We start from the raw sequence: 14,617 nt of genomic DNA, 5'->3' as shown, positions 1-14,617 counted from the left end.
GTTAATTTATTTATTTTTTAACTCACCTTAATCCTCTTGTTCACGCAGCCGGCATCTCTTCTGTCTTCATCTGTGAGGAAAAGGACCTTTGATGACGTCACTACATGATCCATCACCATGGTGATGGATCATGTGATGAATGCAGTGACGTCATCAAAGGTCCTATTCCTCACAAAAGAAGACAGAAGAGATGCCGGCTGCGCGAACAAGGGGATTAAGGTGAGTTAAATTATTTTTTATTTTATTTTTAACCCCTCTAACCCTATTTTACTAAGCATTCTGTATTCAGAATGCTATTATTTTCCCTGATAACCATGTTATAAGGGGAAATAATAATGATCGGGTCCCCATCCCAATCGTCTCCTAGCAACTGTGCGTGAAAATCGCACCGCATCCACACTTGCTTGCGGATGCTTGCGATTTTCACGCAGCCCCATTCACTTCTATGGGGCCTGCATTACGTGAAAAACGCAGAATATAGAACATGCTGCGATTTTCACGCAAGGCAAAAGTGACGCGTGAAAAATCACCGCTCATGTGCACAGCCCCATAGAAATGAATGGGTCCGGATTCAGTGCGGGTGCAATGCGTTCACGTCACGCATTGCACCCGCGCGGAAATCTCGCCCGTGTGAAAGGGGCCTAACAGTTTGTTGTCCTCCATCCAGACACAGGTCGACCTTCATTACACCCCCCTGTCTCTGCCCAGACCATTTCCAGGCTTCACTTAGCAGAAGATAATTTACATGTCCTGCCATTGACGCCTTCGTTTGCACTGGTGTCATGAATGAGAAACCTGGACTGCTAGCGACTGAAATGTCACCAGATTTATCACCAATCGAGCATTTATAGGACCAACTACGAGTGTGCAAGATCTACAGGCCCAGCTGCAACATCAGCGGGCAAATGTGCTGCAGATACCATTAGGGCTGCAACGATTAATCGATTATAATCGATAACTGGATTCGTTGTCGACGAATCCAGTTATCGAATAATCGCCGATTCGTTGCTATGCGGACGGGCGGGCAGTCACTGCATCTTTATTTTACCTTTTACAATGACGCTCCAGGACCAGTAACAGGCAGAGCGGACGGCGGCGTAACGTCACTTACTCACGTGACGCACCTGCTCCGCCTCCTTCATTCATAAAGTGGGCGGAGCAGGTGCGTCACGTGAGTAAGTGACGTTACGCCGCCGTCCGCTCTGCCTGTTACTGGAGGGTCATTGTAAAAGGTAAAATAAAGATGCAGTGAATGTAATTAGTCCGACTAAGCAGCGGGGCCGGGGCTGTTATGGGGAGGGGGATCGGTCTATGGCACTGCTATGGGGAGGGGGGTCTGTGTATGGCACTGCTATGGGGAGGGGGATCTGTGTATGGCACTGCTATGGGGAGGGGGATCTGTGCACTGTTATGCCCATAACAGTGCACATATCCCCCTCTCCAGACCATAACAGCGCCACCCACAGATCCCCCTCTCCATAACAGCGCCACCCACAGATCCCCCTCTCCATAACAGCGCCACCCACAGATCCTCCTCTCCATAACAGCGCCATCCACAGATCCCCCCCATAACAGCGCCATCCACAGATCCCCCTCTCCATAACAGCGCCATCCACAGATCCCCCTCTCCATAACAGTGCCATCCACAGATCCCCCCCATAACAGCGCCATCCACAGATCCCCCCCATCTCCATAACAGCGCCGTCCACAGATCCCCCCCATAACAGCGCCGTCCACAGATCCCCCCATAACAGCGCCATCCACAGATCCCCCCCATAACAGCGCCGTCCACAGATCCCCCCCATAACAGCGCCGTCCACAGATCCCCCCCCATAACAGCGCCGTCCACAGATCCCCCCCATAACAGCGCCGTCCACAGATCCTCCCCATAATAGTGTCGTCCACAGATCCCCCATAATAGTGTCGTCCACATTTTGTTTTAATATGGCCTTTGAACATAATTTTTCAAGTAAAATCATATAAACCTCTTTGTTTTGTAATTTTGTCGTTTTTCCCGATTAATCGTAGAAATTAATCGGCAACTAATCGATTATTCAAATAATCGTTAGCTGCAGCCCTAGATACCATACAGAACCTGTATACCTCCATACCGCCCAACAGTATCTTACCTTGTGTCCAGGCTAGAGGCGCCCAGCAGGGTACTACAGGCTCCTCTGAATTATACAGTTTTCCCCAATAAACGCATCGCTTCGCTCTAATATTGTAATCACTTCCAGATATCATCATTACATCCACACATGGAAAGTTTCATTCCATTCCAACAACTCCTTCTCGGTGCATTATTTTTTTGGCAATGAATGTAGTTTAGATGTTAAGGAGCTTTTTCATTTTTTGTCGCTGCAGTTTAATAACAGTTATTTTTTTTTTGCTTAGTAAATTGTACTTCAATAGAAACAAACATTTGGGGGTACATATAATTTACGGATTATCTTTTTCTTGGGAAAGGGTTAAAAACAGCAATTCACAATTATTTTGCCTTTATTCTGTGGGTCATATGCATGCAATGATACCAAGTATAGACTCCGCAGTGACATGGGGATACGTCACTGTGTAGACCAGTCATTGGCTGCAGCAGCACACGTGAACATGTTCATCTGGATGGTGACTGGAAGACCGCAGAAGAGAGCCAGGGAGCTGTAACTGAGCGGCGGGGAGCAGCTGAGTATGTTTTCAACAGGAATAACAGTGCTGAGCTACTTTTCATCTTAAATCCCAGGCCGATTTTTGCAAATCTGACATGTCAGAATGGCTGTTTTGGCATCGTTTTTTATTTCTTTTGACAGCATTCACCTGAGGGGGAATATCACGTGATATTTTTATAGAGCAGGTTGTTACGGATGCGGCGATACACAATATGTCTTATTATTTTCATTTTTAAGTTTTACACAGGAAAAGCATTTTTGAACAGAATAAAATCTTGTTTTTGTGTTGCTATTTTCTCGAAGCCATATTTTTTGTCTTAGGTAGGGGCTCATTTTTTGCGGAATGAGATGGCGGTTTGATTGGTACCATTTTGAGCTACATATGCCTTTTTGATCGCTTGGTATGACACTTTTTGGGAGGCAAGGTGACCAGAAAATGGCCGTTTTGGCACTGCTTTTATTTATTATTATTTTTTACGGCGTTCACCTGACGGGGTGGATCATGTGATATTTTTATAGAGATGGTTAATATGGACACGGTCATATGTCTACTTTTATTTATTTTTATTTTTATTTGAAACTTTAATTTTTTTATTGTGTAAAACGTATTATTATTTTTTTTGTTCCACTCTGAGACTTCAACTTTTGGGGGTCTGATCCCCTGTACAATGCATTACAATACATCTGTATTGTAATGCATTGGCTGTAAGTGTATTACACAGTGTAATACACTTCAGCCTGCTTGCCGGTGAGATCCAGGGGGCTGGACCTCACAGGCTTACATGGAAGGCATCGGGCTGCCTTCCCAGCCATTGGATCCCTGTCACAGCAGCGCAGGGACCCGATAGGGATACTGAACATGCTGCGGTCAGCGCTGAATGCGGCATTGCGATGGTTAATGTGCCAGCATCAGTGTTTTCACCAATGCCGGCGCAAACAGCAGGGGTCCGGCTATCAGTGACTGTCGGACCCCTGCTGCTAATCGGACGCTGGAATTTAAGACAGACCGTTCCCGGAGCTGGTATCCTATGGGTTAAAGAAGTGCACAAAGCTGGACAAACCCTTTACATGAAGTGATTATTGACGACCTCTTAGTGATTATGAGCAAATGTAGCAATGAATGCCAAGCGGAATTAAGTAAAACGCCATAGCTGATGAAATGTATCTTTTAGGCTACATGCACATGAACGTTGTTTGTTTTCGTGTCCGTTCCGTTTTTTTTGCGGATAGGATGCGGACCCATTTATTTTAATGGATTCACAATATAGGCATTGTTACAATAGATCCGCAAAAAAATAAACGGATGGCATACAGATGTCATCCATTTTTTTAGTGGATCCGCAATTTGCGGACCGCAAAACACATACGGTCGTTTGCATGTAGCCTTATACATAAAGAATTTGAGCAGTCCAGTGTGTAGAAGGTTATCCTTCTGCTCATTAGGTGCTCAGTGATTTTTTGCTGGCGATTGATTTTTGAAAACAGAAACATCAACTATAGTACAGTTTGTAGATTGTAAAGCCGGTTTTCCACATTCAGGTTTTTTTTATGCAGTTTTTGAAGTCAAAGACGGGAACAGATCTTAAACATATCCCCTGGATATGCTATAAAAGTCCAAGATAGGAATACCACTTTAAAGGGTTAAAGGGAATCTGCCAGCTCCAAAACACCCTCTAAACTAGAGTAAGCACTGATTACGTATATAATTTATATCTTCATATTCACTTACATTCCGATGCTGTGCTCTCCCAAATCAGCAATGAAATGCACTTGGAGGACTCCTCTGAGTCCTCTCCATTATGTGTGTAAGCACACGCGACTCCTCTCAATGCATTTTATGGCCGATTTGTCGGAGCACAGCGTCAGAATGCACGCGAGTATGAGGATAAAAATTACATAACCGGACTCTGTATAACTTACACTGTACACCGCTTAGGCTACTTTCACACTCGCGATTTGTGCGGATCCGCCCTGGACGGATCCGTTCAGATAATACAACCGTCTGCATCCGTTCAGAACAGATCCGTTTGTATTCTCTTTAACATATCCAAGACTGATCCGTCATGAACACCATTGAAAGTCAATGGAGGACGGATCCGTTTTCTATTGTGTCAGTGAAAACGGATCCGTCCCCTCTGACTTACATTGTGTGTCAGGACGGATCAGTTTGGCTCAGTTTCGTCAGTTTTGGTGTCCGCCTCCAGAGTGGAATGGAGACTGATCGGAGGCAAACTGATGGATTCTGAGCGGATCCTTTTCCATTCAGAATGCATTAGAGCAAAACTGATCCGTTCTTCTGAGAGCCCTGAGCGAATCTCACAAACGGAAAGCCAAAACGCCAGTGTGAACTTGCATTTACTGTAGTTTGGGGAGTGCTTCAGAGCTGACAGATTCCTTTTAAGAAAAAAATCCTTTTTTTTTTTTTAAATTACAGGTTTGAACACTCTCTTTGTTAGAAGGGTCCCCCAATAATAGTGTTCTCCTGCTCTGCCACCACGGATGAAATAAAGAATTACACAGTCGCAGTTGACATCAATAGGCTGATGGTCCTCCAAAGATGTTCTAAGCTATGCGGTCCTTTATACTTGAGGCCCAGTGTATTACACTTACCATCAACCTAATAATAAGTACAAAAGTTGCAATTGTTTCAATTCTGAAGAACCTACAGGTTGGAGAGCAAAAGGAACCCCAGTGCCTTACAAAGCAGCACGGGCCTTATATCCTATGCCAGGCATGTCCAAACTGTGGCCCTCCAGCTGTTGCAAAACTACAACTCCCAGCATGCCTGGATAGCTTACAGCTATTAGGGCATGCTGGGAGTTGTAGTTTTGCAACAGCTGGAGGGCCGCAGTTTGGACATGCCTGTCCTATGCACTGGTGGGGGTCCCAGCAGTTCCCACTGATCAGACATTGAGGACATATCCAGTGGATCCAGGAGCCTGAATGCTTATGATGGAAAACCCATATAGGGTGACCAGCTGAATCAAGTGACAGGATGGCTGGATTTGATTTAATTTGCCAAAGATATGAGTAGCAGATTTAAGGATTATCCTTAATGAGTAAAGGATTATCCTGTAATGAGAGGACATGCAAAATGCTATCTATACAAAGAAACACTCCCTATGATACATAGGACAGCAGGGATAGTATTGATTCAACTGGTCATTAGACCACTCCTTGCAGTAGTTAGAGTAATGGAAGAAGCAGGTAAGATTTTAGAGGTCCAATGATTCTATGTGGGCAAAATCTGAATTCTCTATTTTTGCCTGTAGAGTAAGGCCTCTTGCCCAGGAAGCTGTGTGCCCTGTGGCCGTGCTGCGGGCCGCAATGCATGAACACCCACTGTGGGGCAGCCGCAGCAGACCTATTCACTTTAATGGGTCCGCGATCCGGCCGTTCCGCAAAAAGATAGGCATGTTCTATCTGTTTGCGGGACGGGAGTACTGGACGAAACCCCACGGAAGCACTCCGTAGTGCATCTGTAGGGTTCCGTTCCGCACCATTCTGCATCTCCGGATTTGCAGACCCATTGAAGTGAATGGGCCCGCATCCGTGATGCGGAATGCACACGGACCGGTGCCCGTGTATTGCAGATCTGCAATACGGCCACGAAGCGCACACGTTCGTGTGCAATAAGCCTAGTAGCACATTAATGAATGTTTTTAGTTTTTACCTGAAACATGCTTTGCTGTAAATGTAATTAAAGAGGATCTGTCACCAGGCTAGGCCCCTGATGAGATATAGGTTATATGCAATGCTGCAAATCTGATTAGAGTAATTTGCTGAGCGGGTCTTCTCCCAGACTCCATATCTCAATATCTATTGTTATAAGAAATTCACCATGCAGTTTGTCAGGTAAGGAATAGGGCCTTTGCATACAGCAGTGCCAAGCATTGATCCCTCTAAGCCTTTGTAGACAGTGATGGGAGCAGTTAGGGGTCTGGGCACATCACGTTTGAACACCACCTGTATGGTTTGCACAGGGAAAGCTTGTGCGTTGAATGTATCCATAGAGCTTCACTGACCCAACATATACCAAAAGGAGGTACTTTTGGTATGCACCAGGGTAGTATATACAGTGCTGCCCATAATTATTCAGACCCCTGGCAAATTTTGACTTAAAGTTACTTTTATTCAACCAGCAAGTAATTTTTGACGGGAAATTACATAGGTGTCTCCGAAAAGATAATAAGACGATGTACAAGAGGCATTATTGTGGAAAAACAAATATTTCTCAGCTTTTATTTACATTTAAGCAAAAAATACAAGATGTTCCGCACTGTGGAAAATCTCAGAGGACGTGGTCGGAAGCCGAAAGTGACACCTGTGCTGGCCAAAAGGCCTTAATAGTTAGAGAGGTGAAAAATAATCCAAGGATCACCACCAAGGCCATCCTGGTGAATCTGGGCTCTGCTGGTGGCAATGTCTCAAGGCAGACATTCCAACGCACACTGCTGGGTTCCACGGATACAGACCAAGGAGGACGCCACTTCTCCAGATAAGGCACACAAAAGCTCGCTTGGCCTTTGCAAAAGCTCATCTGGACAAAGAAGAAGGCTTCTGGTCTTCTGTGTTATGGTCAGATGAAGCAAAAATGTAATTGTTTGGTCACAATGATGTTTCCTTCATTTGGTGTAAAAAAGGAGAAGCCTTCAACCCAAAGAACACCATCCCCACTGTCAAACATGGTGGTGGGAACCTAATCACAGTAAACGGCACCATGAAAAAAGGGCAATACATGAGGATTCTCAACGACAACATCAGGCAGTCTGCAGAGAAACTTGGCCTTGGGCACTGGTGGACATTTCAGCATGACAATGACCCAAAACACACAGCAAAAGTGGTGAAGAAATGGTTATCAGACAACAACATTAATGTTTTGGAGTGGAACAGCCAGAGTCCAGACTTGAATCCAATTGATAATCTGTAGAGGGAGCTAAAGATCAGGGTGATGGCAAGAAGACCCTCCAACCGGAAAGATTTGGAGCTCATTGCTAAAGATGAATGGGCAGAAATACCAGTGGAGACATGCAAAAAGCTGGTCTGCAATTATAGGAAGCATTTGATTGTTGTAATAGCCAGTAAAGGCTTTTCTATTGATTATGGAGAAGGGTATGAATAATTTTGGACTGGACACTTCTTGCTCAAATGTAAATAAAAGCTGAGAAATGTCCCCACAATAATGCCTCTTGTACATTGTCTTATTATCTTTTGGGAGACACTGTCATTTCCAGTCAAAAAATTACTTGCTGGTTGAATAAAAGTAACTAAGTCAAAATTTGCCAGGGGTAATAAAACCTAACATGAAAAAGGTACAGATTAGCCATCAAGTCCAAAAAGAATGAAACACCATGTTAACCATTCAGAATCTTTATTTCCCTTTCACCAGTAGAGAAACTGTAGTGTCATTGATCTTCAGGGGCAAAGAAGCCTGCAAGGCACTCTGGCCACCACCAGGTAACGGGTACATACAGCGTGTTGCAGGCCTCATGGACCCTGAGGATATAAGCCCTTGGCAGAGGAGTCATACACTTTTGATAGGGGTTGTGTGTTTTCGGGAGGACGCTGTGTGACTTGAGTTACACATGAAGCTCAAAGGAGAGGAATTTACATACTAAGTGGATGTGCTTTACGTGGTCTCAACTTATTTACACACAGACTTCACACAGACATCCAGAATCAGCAGCCCTACTGCCAGAAAATAGAGAAAACTTTGTATCCTTATGGTGGGCCTATGGAATATCGCACCATGTTACACTTTTAGCTCCCAAAAACCATGTAAAAAGCAAAATGTGAAGTTATTGTTCATATTGCTCCACTGACGCTTCTTTAAGAACGCACTGCTCCAGTTTAAGGGGAAAGTAAAGCCAGGTCTCGCCACAAGGTCTATATTACCACAGAAAGTCTTAGTGTGAATACTCATAGGCTTAAAGTTTCTTTTCAATGTTTTGTACGGGTTTTTTTGCAAATAAATAGCCAGTGTTATTATATGTTCCAGTGTTTTTGCATTTTTTTTTATACTTTTTTTTTGTTTCATAACAAACAAAAATAGTTGAGCGCTTCTTTAAAATGTCCTAAAAATGTCCCACTTTTTTTGTCTGTCAAAAGCAGCACGGGACATCGCAGAAAACAAAAATTCTCAACAGTTGTATTTGCGTGAACAATCTGCTGCCAGAGCCTGTTCAGAGCCACTTCTGCTTCACTTGTGGTGGAGGAGCTGGTTGTGTCATATAAACAAAAGGGCGCTGGACAGGCTCTTATAGTGCAGATTCAGATGCGTAGTCTAGAATATATGGGTTCAGGAACTTTCAATAAATGTCTTCATAAAGATCAAACTTTGTATTCTCACTACTGTTGTTCAGATGCAACAGTGAGCAGCTGCAAAACAGGATATTGAGGCCCATTTACCGCACTGAAGGCAACAATAGAAAGTGAAGACAGTAGAAGGTCTTCATGGTACAGCAACAGCATTGCTGTCTACAGTGAGGAGCAATCCAGACCTGAACCAGCTGAAGGCCAAACTTCGACCCGATTCTGCTGTTTAAGTAGCAAGCACAGGCATGTTGGTATGCTTTACATAATCGTTCTATGATGTAGTACTTGTGTACTACAAACAAGAAACCAGAACATTCTGGCAAAATGATATTTATATGGTATGAGGAGTCAAAATCAGCTTTATAGCACACAGCAACGTGTGCCACCTGTAAATCCAGAGATGTTTCACCTGCCTGACGGTAGTATCCATGGAACACCTTTGACATTCTATACAACTGAGATAAAGACAAATCTAGCCAGTAATCTGTTGTGTAAAAAAGAAAATAAAATCATAAAAAAAAGGCCCAAAACAATGGCTGCTGTTCTCCAGCTTTCTTCTCAGGATTGTATGAAGCATGAGTAGCAGGCCCGGGAGGATAGCTTGAAACCACAGAGAAGAATTGTACATCATTTTGGGAATGTAGTTGATTCTCATTTTGCTTTTATGTAGTTCCATCTTCGCGTGGAATAAGTCTACATGAATGAGACACGCTATTGATACCTTGATTTATAGGAAGTTCTGAAGCAGCTGCAGCCATATTTTCACCAAAGGGAAAAAAAAAATTGTACTGCAGCTAAAAAGTTGCATATGTACAATTTTAAATATATATTAAAATATACTGTATAACCCTGTGTAGCTTTGGCACATATAGTAGGTGCCAGGCATAGCTGGAATAATTCTTGATTGTTTGTTCTGTGCTGGCAATAAAGCATTTTTTTCTGACAGAACAGAGTGACTATTGTGACAAGTCTTACCTGACAGACCTTAGATTCCCATCAGTGACCAGTAACCCTCTCTCAAAAGGAGCTCTTCACAGGTTTACCACATCAGGCACCAGTCAAACACTAGTAGATCCACACACAACACACGCACGCCACACATACTTGATACAGGGAGCAAATAAAACACATTATTTTCCTGGTCTGGCACCAGAAAAATCCAAGTCACCCATCAAGTTTGTGTGGGTGAGGGATTCACTCTGGACGTTCAGTGCTGTGCGTAGGGCCTAGACTGGGCCTAGTCTCACCCCTTGCTTAGTGTTTACTTTAACCCCCTGGCATGTGGTCTCAGGGATAAGAACGTGCCCTATTTTCTGTGCAGGCTCCAGGAGAAACACTTAGCACAGTCCAATGTATTTGAGATTGTTCTGGATAATAACATCTGTCACTGCGTCAAACACAAACTGAATGTTGCTGGTGTCCGTAGCGCAGGTGAAGTGTGAATAAATCTCCTTGGTCTCCTTGTTGCGATTCAAGTCCTCAAACTGCCGCTGGATATAGACAGCCGCTTCCTCATACGTATTCTGTCCCTTATAGTCGGGAAAGCAGACGGTGAGTGGGATGCGTCGGATCTTCTCAGCTAAGAGGTCCTTCTTGTTGAGAAAGAGGATTAGAGAAGTGTTGATAAACCAATTGTTGTTGCAGATGGAATCAAACAGGCGAAGACTTTCTGCCATGCGGCTCTGTAAAAAAGAAAACAGGGTTAGCTATAAATTATACGCATGATATGTATTAAGAAATCTTCCAAACATTGTTTTATGAAATCCCTTTTCCAAACTAAGTGAAATTAGAAGGCAGTGCCAGTAGTACCCTCACAACATACAGTATGTGATACCTGGTGAGGTTCAGCCAGTAGATGACCAGAATGGACAGCAGTCCTGAGTTGTCTTTTGTCAACCACAGAGTATATGAGAATACTGTCACATACGTAGACTAAAATTACAGAATATTTACTTGAAGTTTACATTGATAAAGGAGCTGCTTTCTGTTAAGTCCCCCATACACATTCATGTTCGAGTCTCCTGACTCCCCCATAAACCTACATGTTCGGTTCATGTAGGTTCATGCAATGGAGAGAGAGGAGAAAGCCGCTGACAGACATTTCTGGGGGCTTATTTCCTGGAGAACAATAGGATCTGGAGAATATATTCACTTCTTCCAATTCTTCCACCCCGTCATCATCTGTCAAGGGAAAGTTGTAAACTCCCCACCCTTAGGACTCTTTCACACGAGCGTGACGGATTGGCTCCGGATGCGTTCAAAGTGCGTTCAGCGAAACTCACACCAGTTTGCAAGCCAGTTCAGTCAGTTTTGTCTGCAATTGGGTTCTGTTAATTTTTTTCCGCGTGGGTGCAATGCGCTTTGATACGTGATAAAAAACTGAAGGTTTACAAACAACATCTCCTAGCAACCATCAGTAAAAAACGCATCACACCCGCACCTGCTTCCGGGGGCAATGCGTATTTCACTGAAGCCCCATTCACTTCTATGGGGCCAGAGCTGCGTTAAAAAAAACGCAGAATATAGAACATGCTGCGTTTTCCACTCAACTCACAACTGATGCATGATTTTTTTTTTTTTAATAAATGGGTCAGGATTCAGTGCGGGTGCTATGCGTTCACGTCACGCATTGCACCCACGCAGAAAACTTGCTTGTGTGAAAGGGGCCTTACAGCGATGGCTAAACTCAGACACTCCAGCTGTGGTGAAACTACGACTCTCAGCATGCTCCATTAATTTCCGTGGAGTTCTGAGAACAGCTGAGCAAGTGTACATCTTGAGTTGTAGTTTTACTAAAGCTGGAGTGCCGGAGGTTAGCCATCCCAGCTTGACTAGGCCATTGGCCAAACACAGTTCTCAGTTGGTTCGGCCTAGAATACACCAATGTTTTTGGGGCTTGTCTGTCTTTGTCAACCAAGAAGGAGAGGCTGGCAGAAGACGCAAGAAGGGCAAAGGTGCACACAGTGGTTTGGGACCGCCCCTGATGCACCTTACTGCTCATTTGCATATGACTCAAAAGTACTTTCTCTCCAGGTTGAAGCAGCAGATCGCTATGTGAAAGGTATCATTACATTCAGCTGAGCTTTATCAAACTGGTGTAAAGTAGAACTGGCTTAGTTGCCCATAGCATCCAATCAGATTCCACCATTCATTTTTCATAGCTCCTGTGGAAAATGAAAGGTGGAATTGGATTGGTTGCTATGGGCAACTAAGCCAGTTCTACTTTACACCAGTTTAATAAATCTCCCCCATGGTGCCTTGTTTATCAGCGAATCTCCTGGTGACAGACTCCCTTTACAAAGTAAAAAGTTCACACATAGGTTATCACTATTGTTTCCTAGGCCACTGAAAGGGAAATCTTCCTAGTTATGCAGTGATAAATTATATTACTACATAATTAGATAGATATGCTGAGGTAATTAGGTTGATAAAGCTCAGATGACAACTCCTGTGGAGACTGCTGGCCATACTGGCTGTCAGCCATGTTCATAAAACCGATATAAATACAGCTAAATAGAATATTAAAGGGGTATTTCCATCTCAGACATGTATAGCCATATCCCACATCTGAGACCCACACAAGAAAGGGAGCCCTGATCCCAGTCTCCAAGCCGCTGTGACTAGAGAGGTGGCCGTGCAAGCTCAGCTCTCTCCATTCACCTCTGGTCACAGACGCCACGGCCTCATTTCTTGAGATAGATGGGAAAACGCCATACTTAGTGCACGCCCCACACAAAAACAATGCAAAAAAACATGGAAAAATTGTTTGTCTGTAGTGAATCCCATAAGTAACATCTGACCACATATAAAAAAAATCCAATGGTCACCCTTCAAGTAACAGGAAACGCAACACAGGGACCCCCTTTTTCTCAAGATAGATCCAGAACCTGCCTTTAAGACCCGTACCTATTGGACATTTATGGTTTAGCCTGTGGCTTTGCCATAAATGTCCAAGCTGGGAACCCCCACCTGCAGGGGAGCACCACCAATGAGGCCGGGTGAGGCGATCGCCTCAGGCAGCACATGGTGGGAGTAAGAGGGGGACAGAGGAAGAGCCATGTGCAATGAGCGATTTCATTGTGGCAAAGGGGTTAGGTTAAGAAATTGGCATGGGGGGGGGCGTTGCTACAATGGAGAACTCCAGTCCCCTTCCTATGGGGCATGTTTGCAGCAGGAAGGGGTTGTATGGAGTGGTAACTGAGCATGAGCACTGCTGCGCGAAATAAATCTATAGGACATTTAGAAACAGCCAAGTGATTGCTTGGGGTTGACCAAAAGTATGGAATGGATGCGGTATAAAGTGTCTGGTATGAATGGAACCACTGGATCGGTCTCATACGGAATTGGTTCATTCTAATCAGTTAAGCTTTTACTCTAAGTTCACACCTGAGCGTTTTACAGCGCGTTCAAACGCGCTGTAAAACGCTCAACACGTGAAAACCAATGCTTCCCTATGGCCCTGGTCCACACTTGAGCGTTTTACAGCGCGTTTGAACGCGCTGTAAAATGCCTGAAGCATAAACAAGTTCTTGAGCTTTTTTTTGGGCGTTTGTCGCGCGTTTTGGCCATAGACTCATTGGACAACACTGCAGTCAATCACACAAACGCGCGTCAAACGCGCGTTTACTATTGCAAAAAATGCGACAAATACGCGCGTAAAACGCGCGTCTCAGAAACGCTCAGGTGTGAACCCAGGGTTAGGGCTGTTTCACACGAGCGGATGCCGTGCGTGACATCCGCTGTGTGAATGACAGCCAAGACCCAATGCAGACTGCAGAGGCACGGAGCAGTAACATGACTGATAATGCTCCGTGCCTCTCTGTGATCGTTTTACTACGAAATCACAGTGAGATAAAGTTGTCACCGTGATTTCGTAGTAAAGAGATCACAGAGAGGCACGGAGCATTATCAGTCATGTTACTGCTCCGTGCCTCTGCAGTCTGCATCGGGTCTTGGCACTCTTTCACGGAGCGGATGCCACGCACGGCATCCGCTCGTGTGAAACAGCCTTTAGAGTCCATAGACATGGGCTGAAATGCCATTTTGCATGCTCCTCTGCCCTCGTCCTTGTCACCGGTGACCAGGTGGTTTCATGCTACAGCTAGATAATTAACAAGCCAATAGCACTGAGAAGCGAGAGTATGCCGCAGGTGACGGAGACCACTGTCTGCACGCAGCCTGATTCAAGTAATGTCAAGGATCCCCTCAGGTAACATTGCAGCCACCACAATTCTAATTAAGCTAACAGACATGGTATGAAGGATTAGCATGCATATGGCACCAATACGCCTCACTAAGCCAGAAATTATATTCTGATATGTTTTTTACAATAAACTGTGTTTTACATATGAGATTACTAAACATGCAAAACTAGTACACGTCTTGTGCACAGTTTTACTAAATCTATTTAATAGTGTTTTTTTGTTTTTTTAATACGGGCACTTGTCTTGTTGGTGAAGGTGGCGCCAGCTAAAACACAAAAAAACAGAAATTGTTAATCAAGCCCTGTATACTTCACCCAATATAGTCACAAAGGCTTGATAAATCTGCCCCATTGGATGTGCTATGCCAGGCTTTACGGGCACATGCAGGGGCAGCAAGGTGTGCTCCTGCCAGTACAGCAGTCACTGCGGCCCCCG

The 14,617-nt window shown here is 44.4% G+C and overlaps 2 protein-coding genes across 2 annotated transcripts in view; one reads left to right on the top strand and one right to left on the bottom strand.

Moving 5' to 3' along the window:
- RSPH14 (radial spoke head 14 homolog) overlaps positions 1-14,617 on the top strand; it is a 213,975-nt gene that overhangs the window by 29,247 nt on the left and 170,111 nt on the right. The gene's annotated exons all lie outside the window — the stretch shown is intronic.
- The window catches only part of GNAZ (G protein subunit alpha z), a 124,357-nt gene continuing 117,757 nt past the window's right edge, over positions 8,018-14,617 (bottom strand). Inside the window, exon 3 of the mRNA XM_044275495.1 lies at positions 8,018-10,660. Coding sequence (XP_044131430.1) covers positions 10,316-10,660 — 345 coding nt within the window. The 3' untranslated portion in view covers positions 8,018-10,315. The remainder of the gene's footprint in view (positions 10,661-14,617) is intronic.

Source organism: Bufo gargarizans, chromosome 1, assembly GCF_014858855.1.
Source record: "Bufo gargarizans isolate SCDJY-AF-19 chromosome 1, ASM1485885v1, whole genome shotgun sequence".
Taxonomy (NCBI): Eukaryota; Metazoa; Chordata; class Amphibia; order Anura; family Bufonidae; genus Bufo; species Bufo gargarizans.
This window is presented reverse-complemented; position numbering and strand designations above follow the sequence as displayed.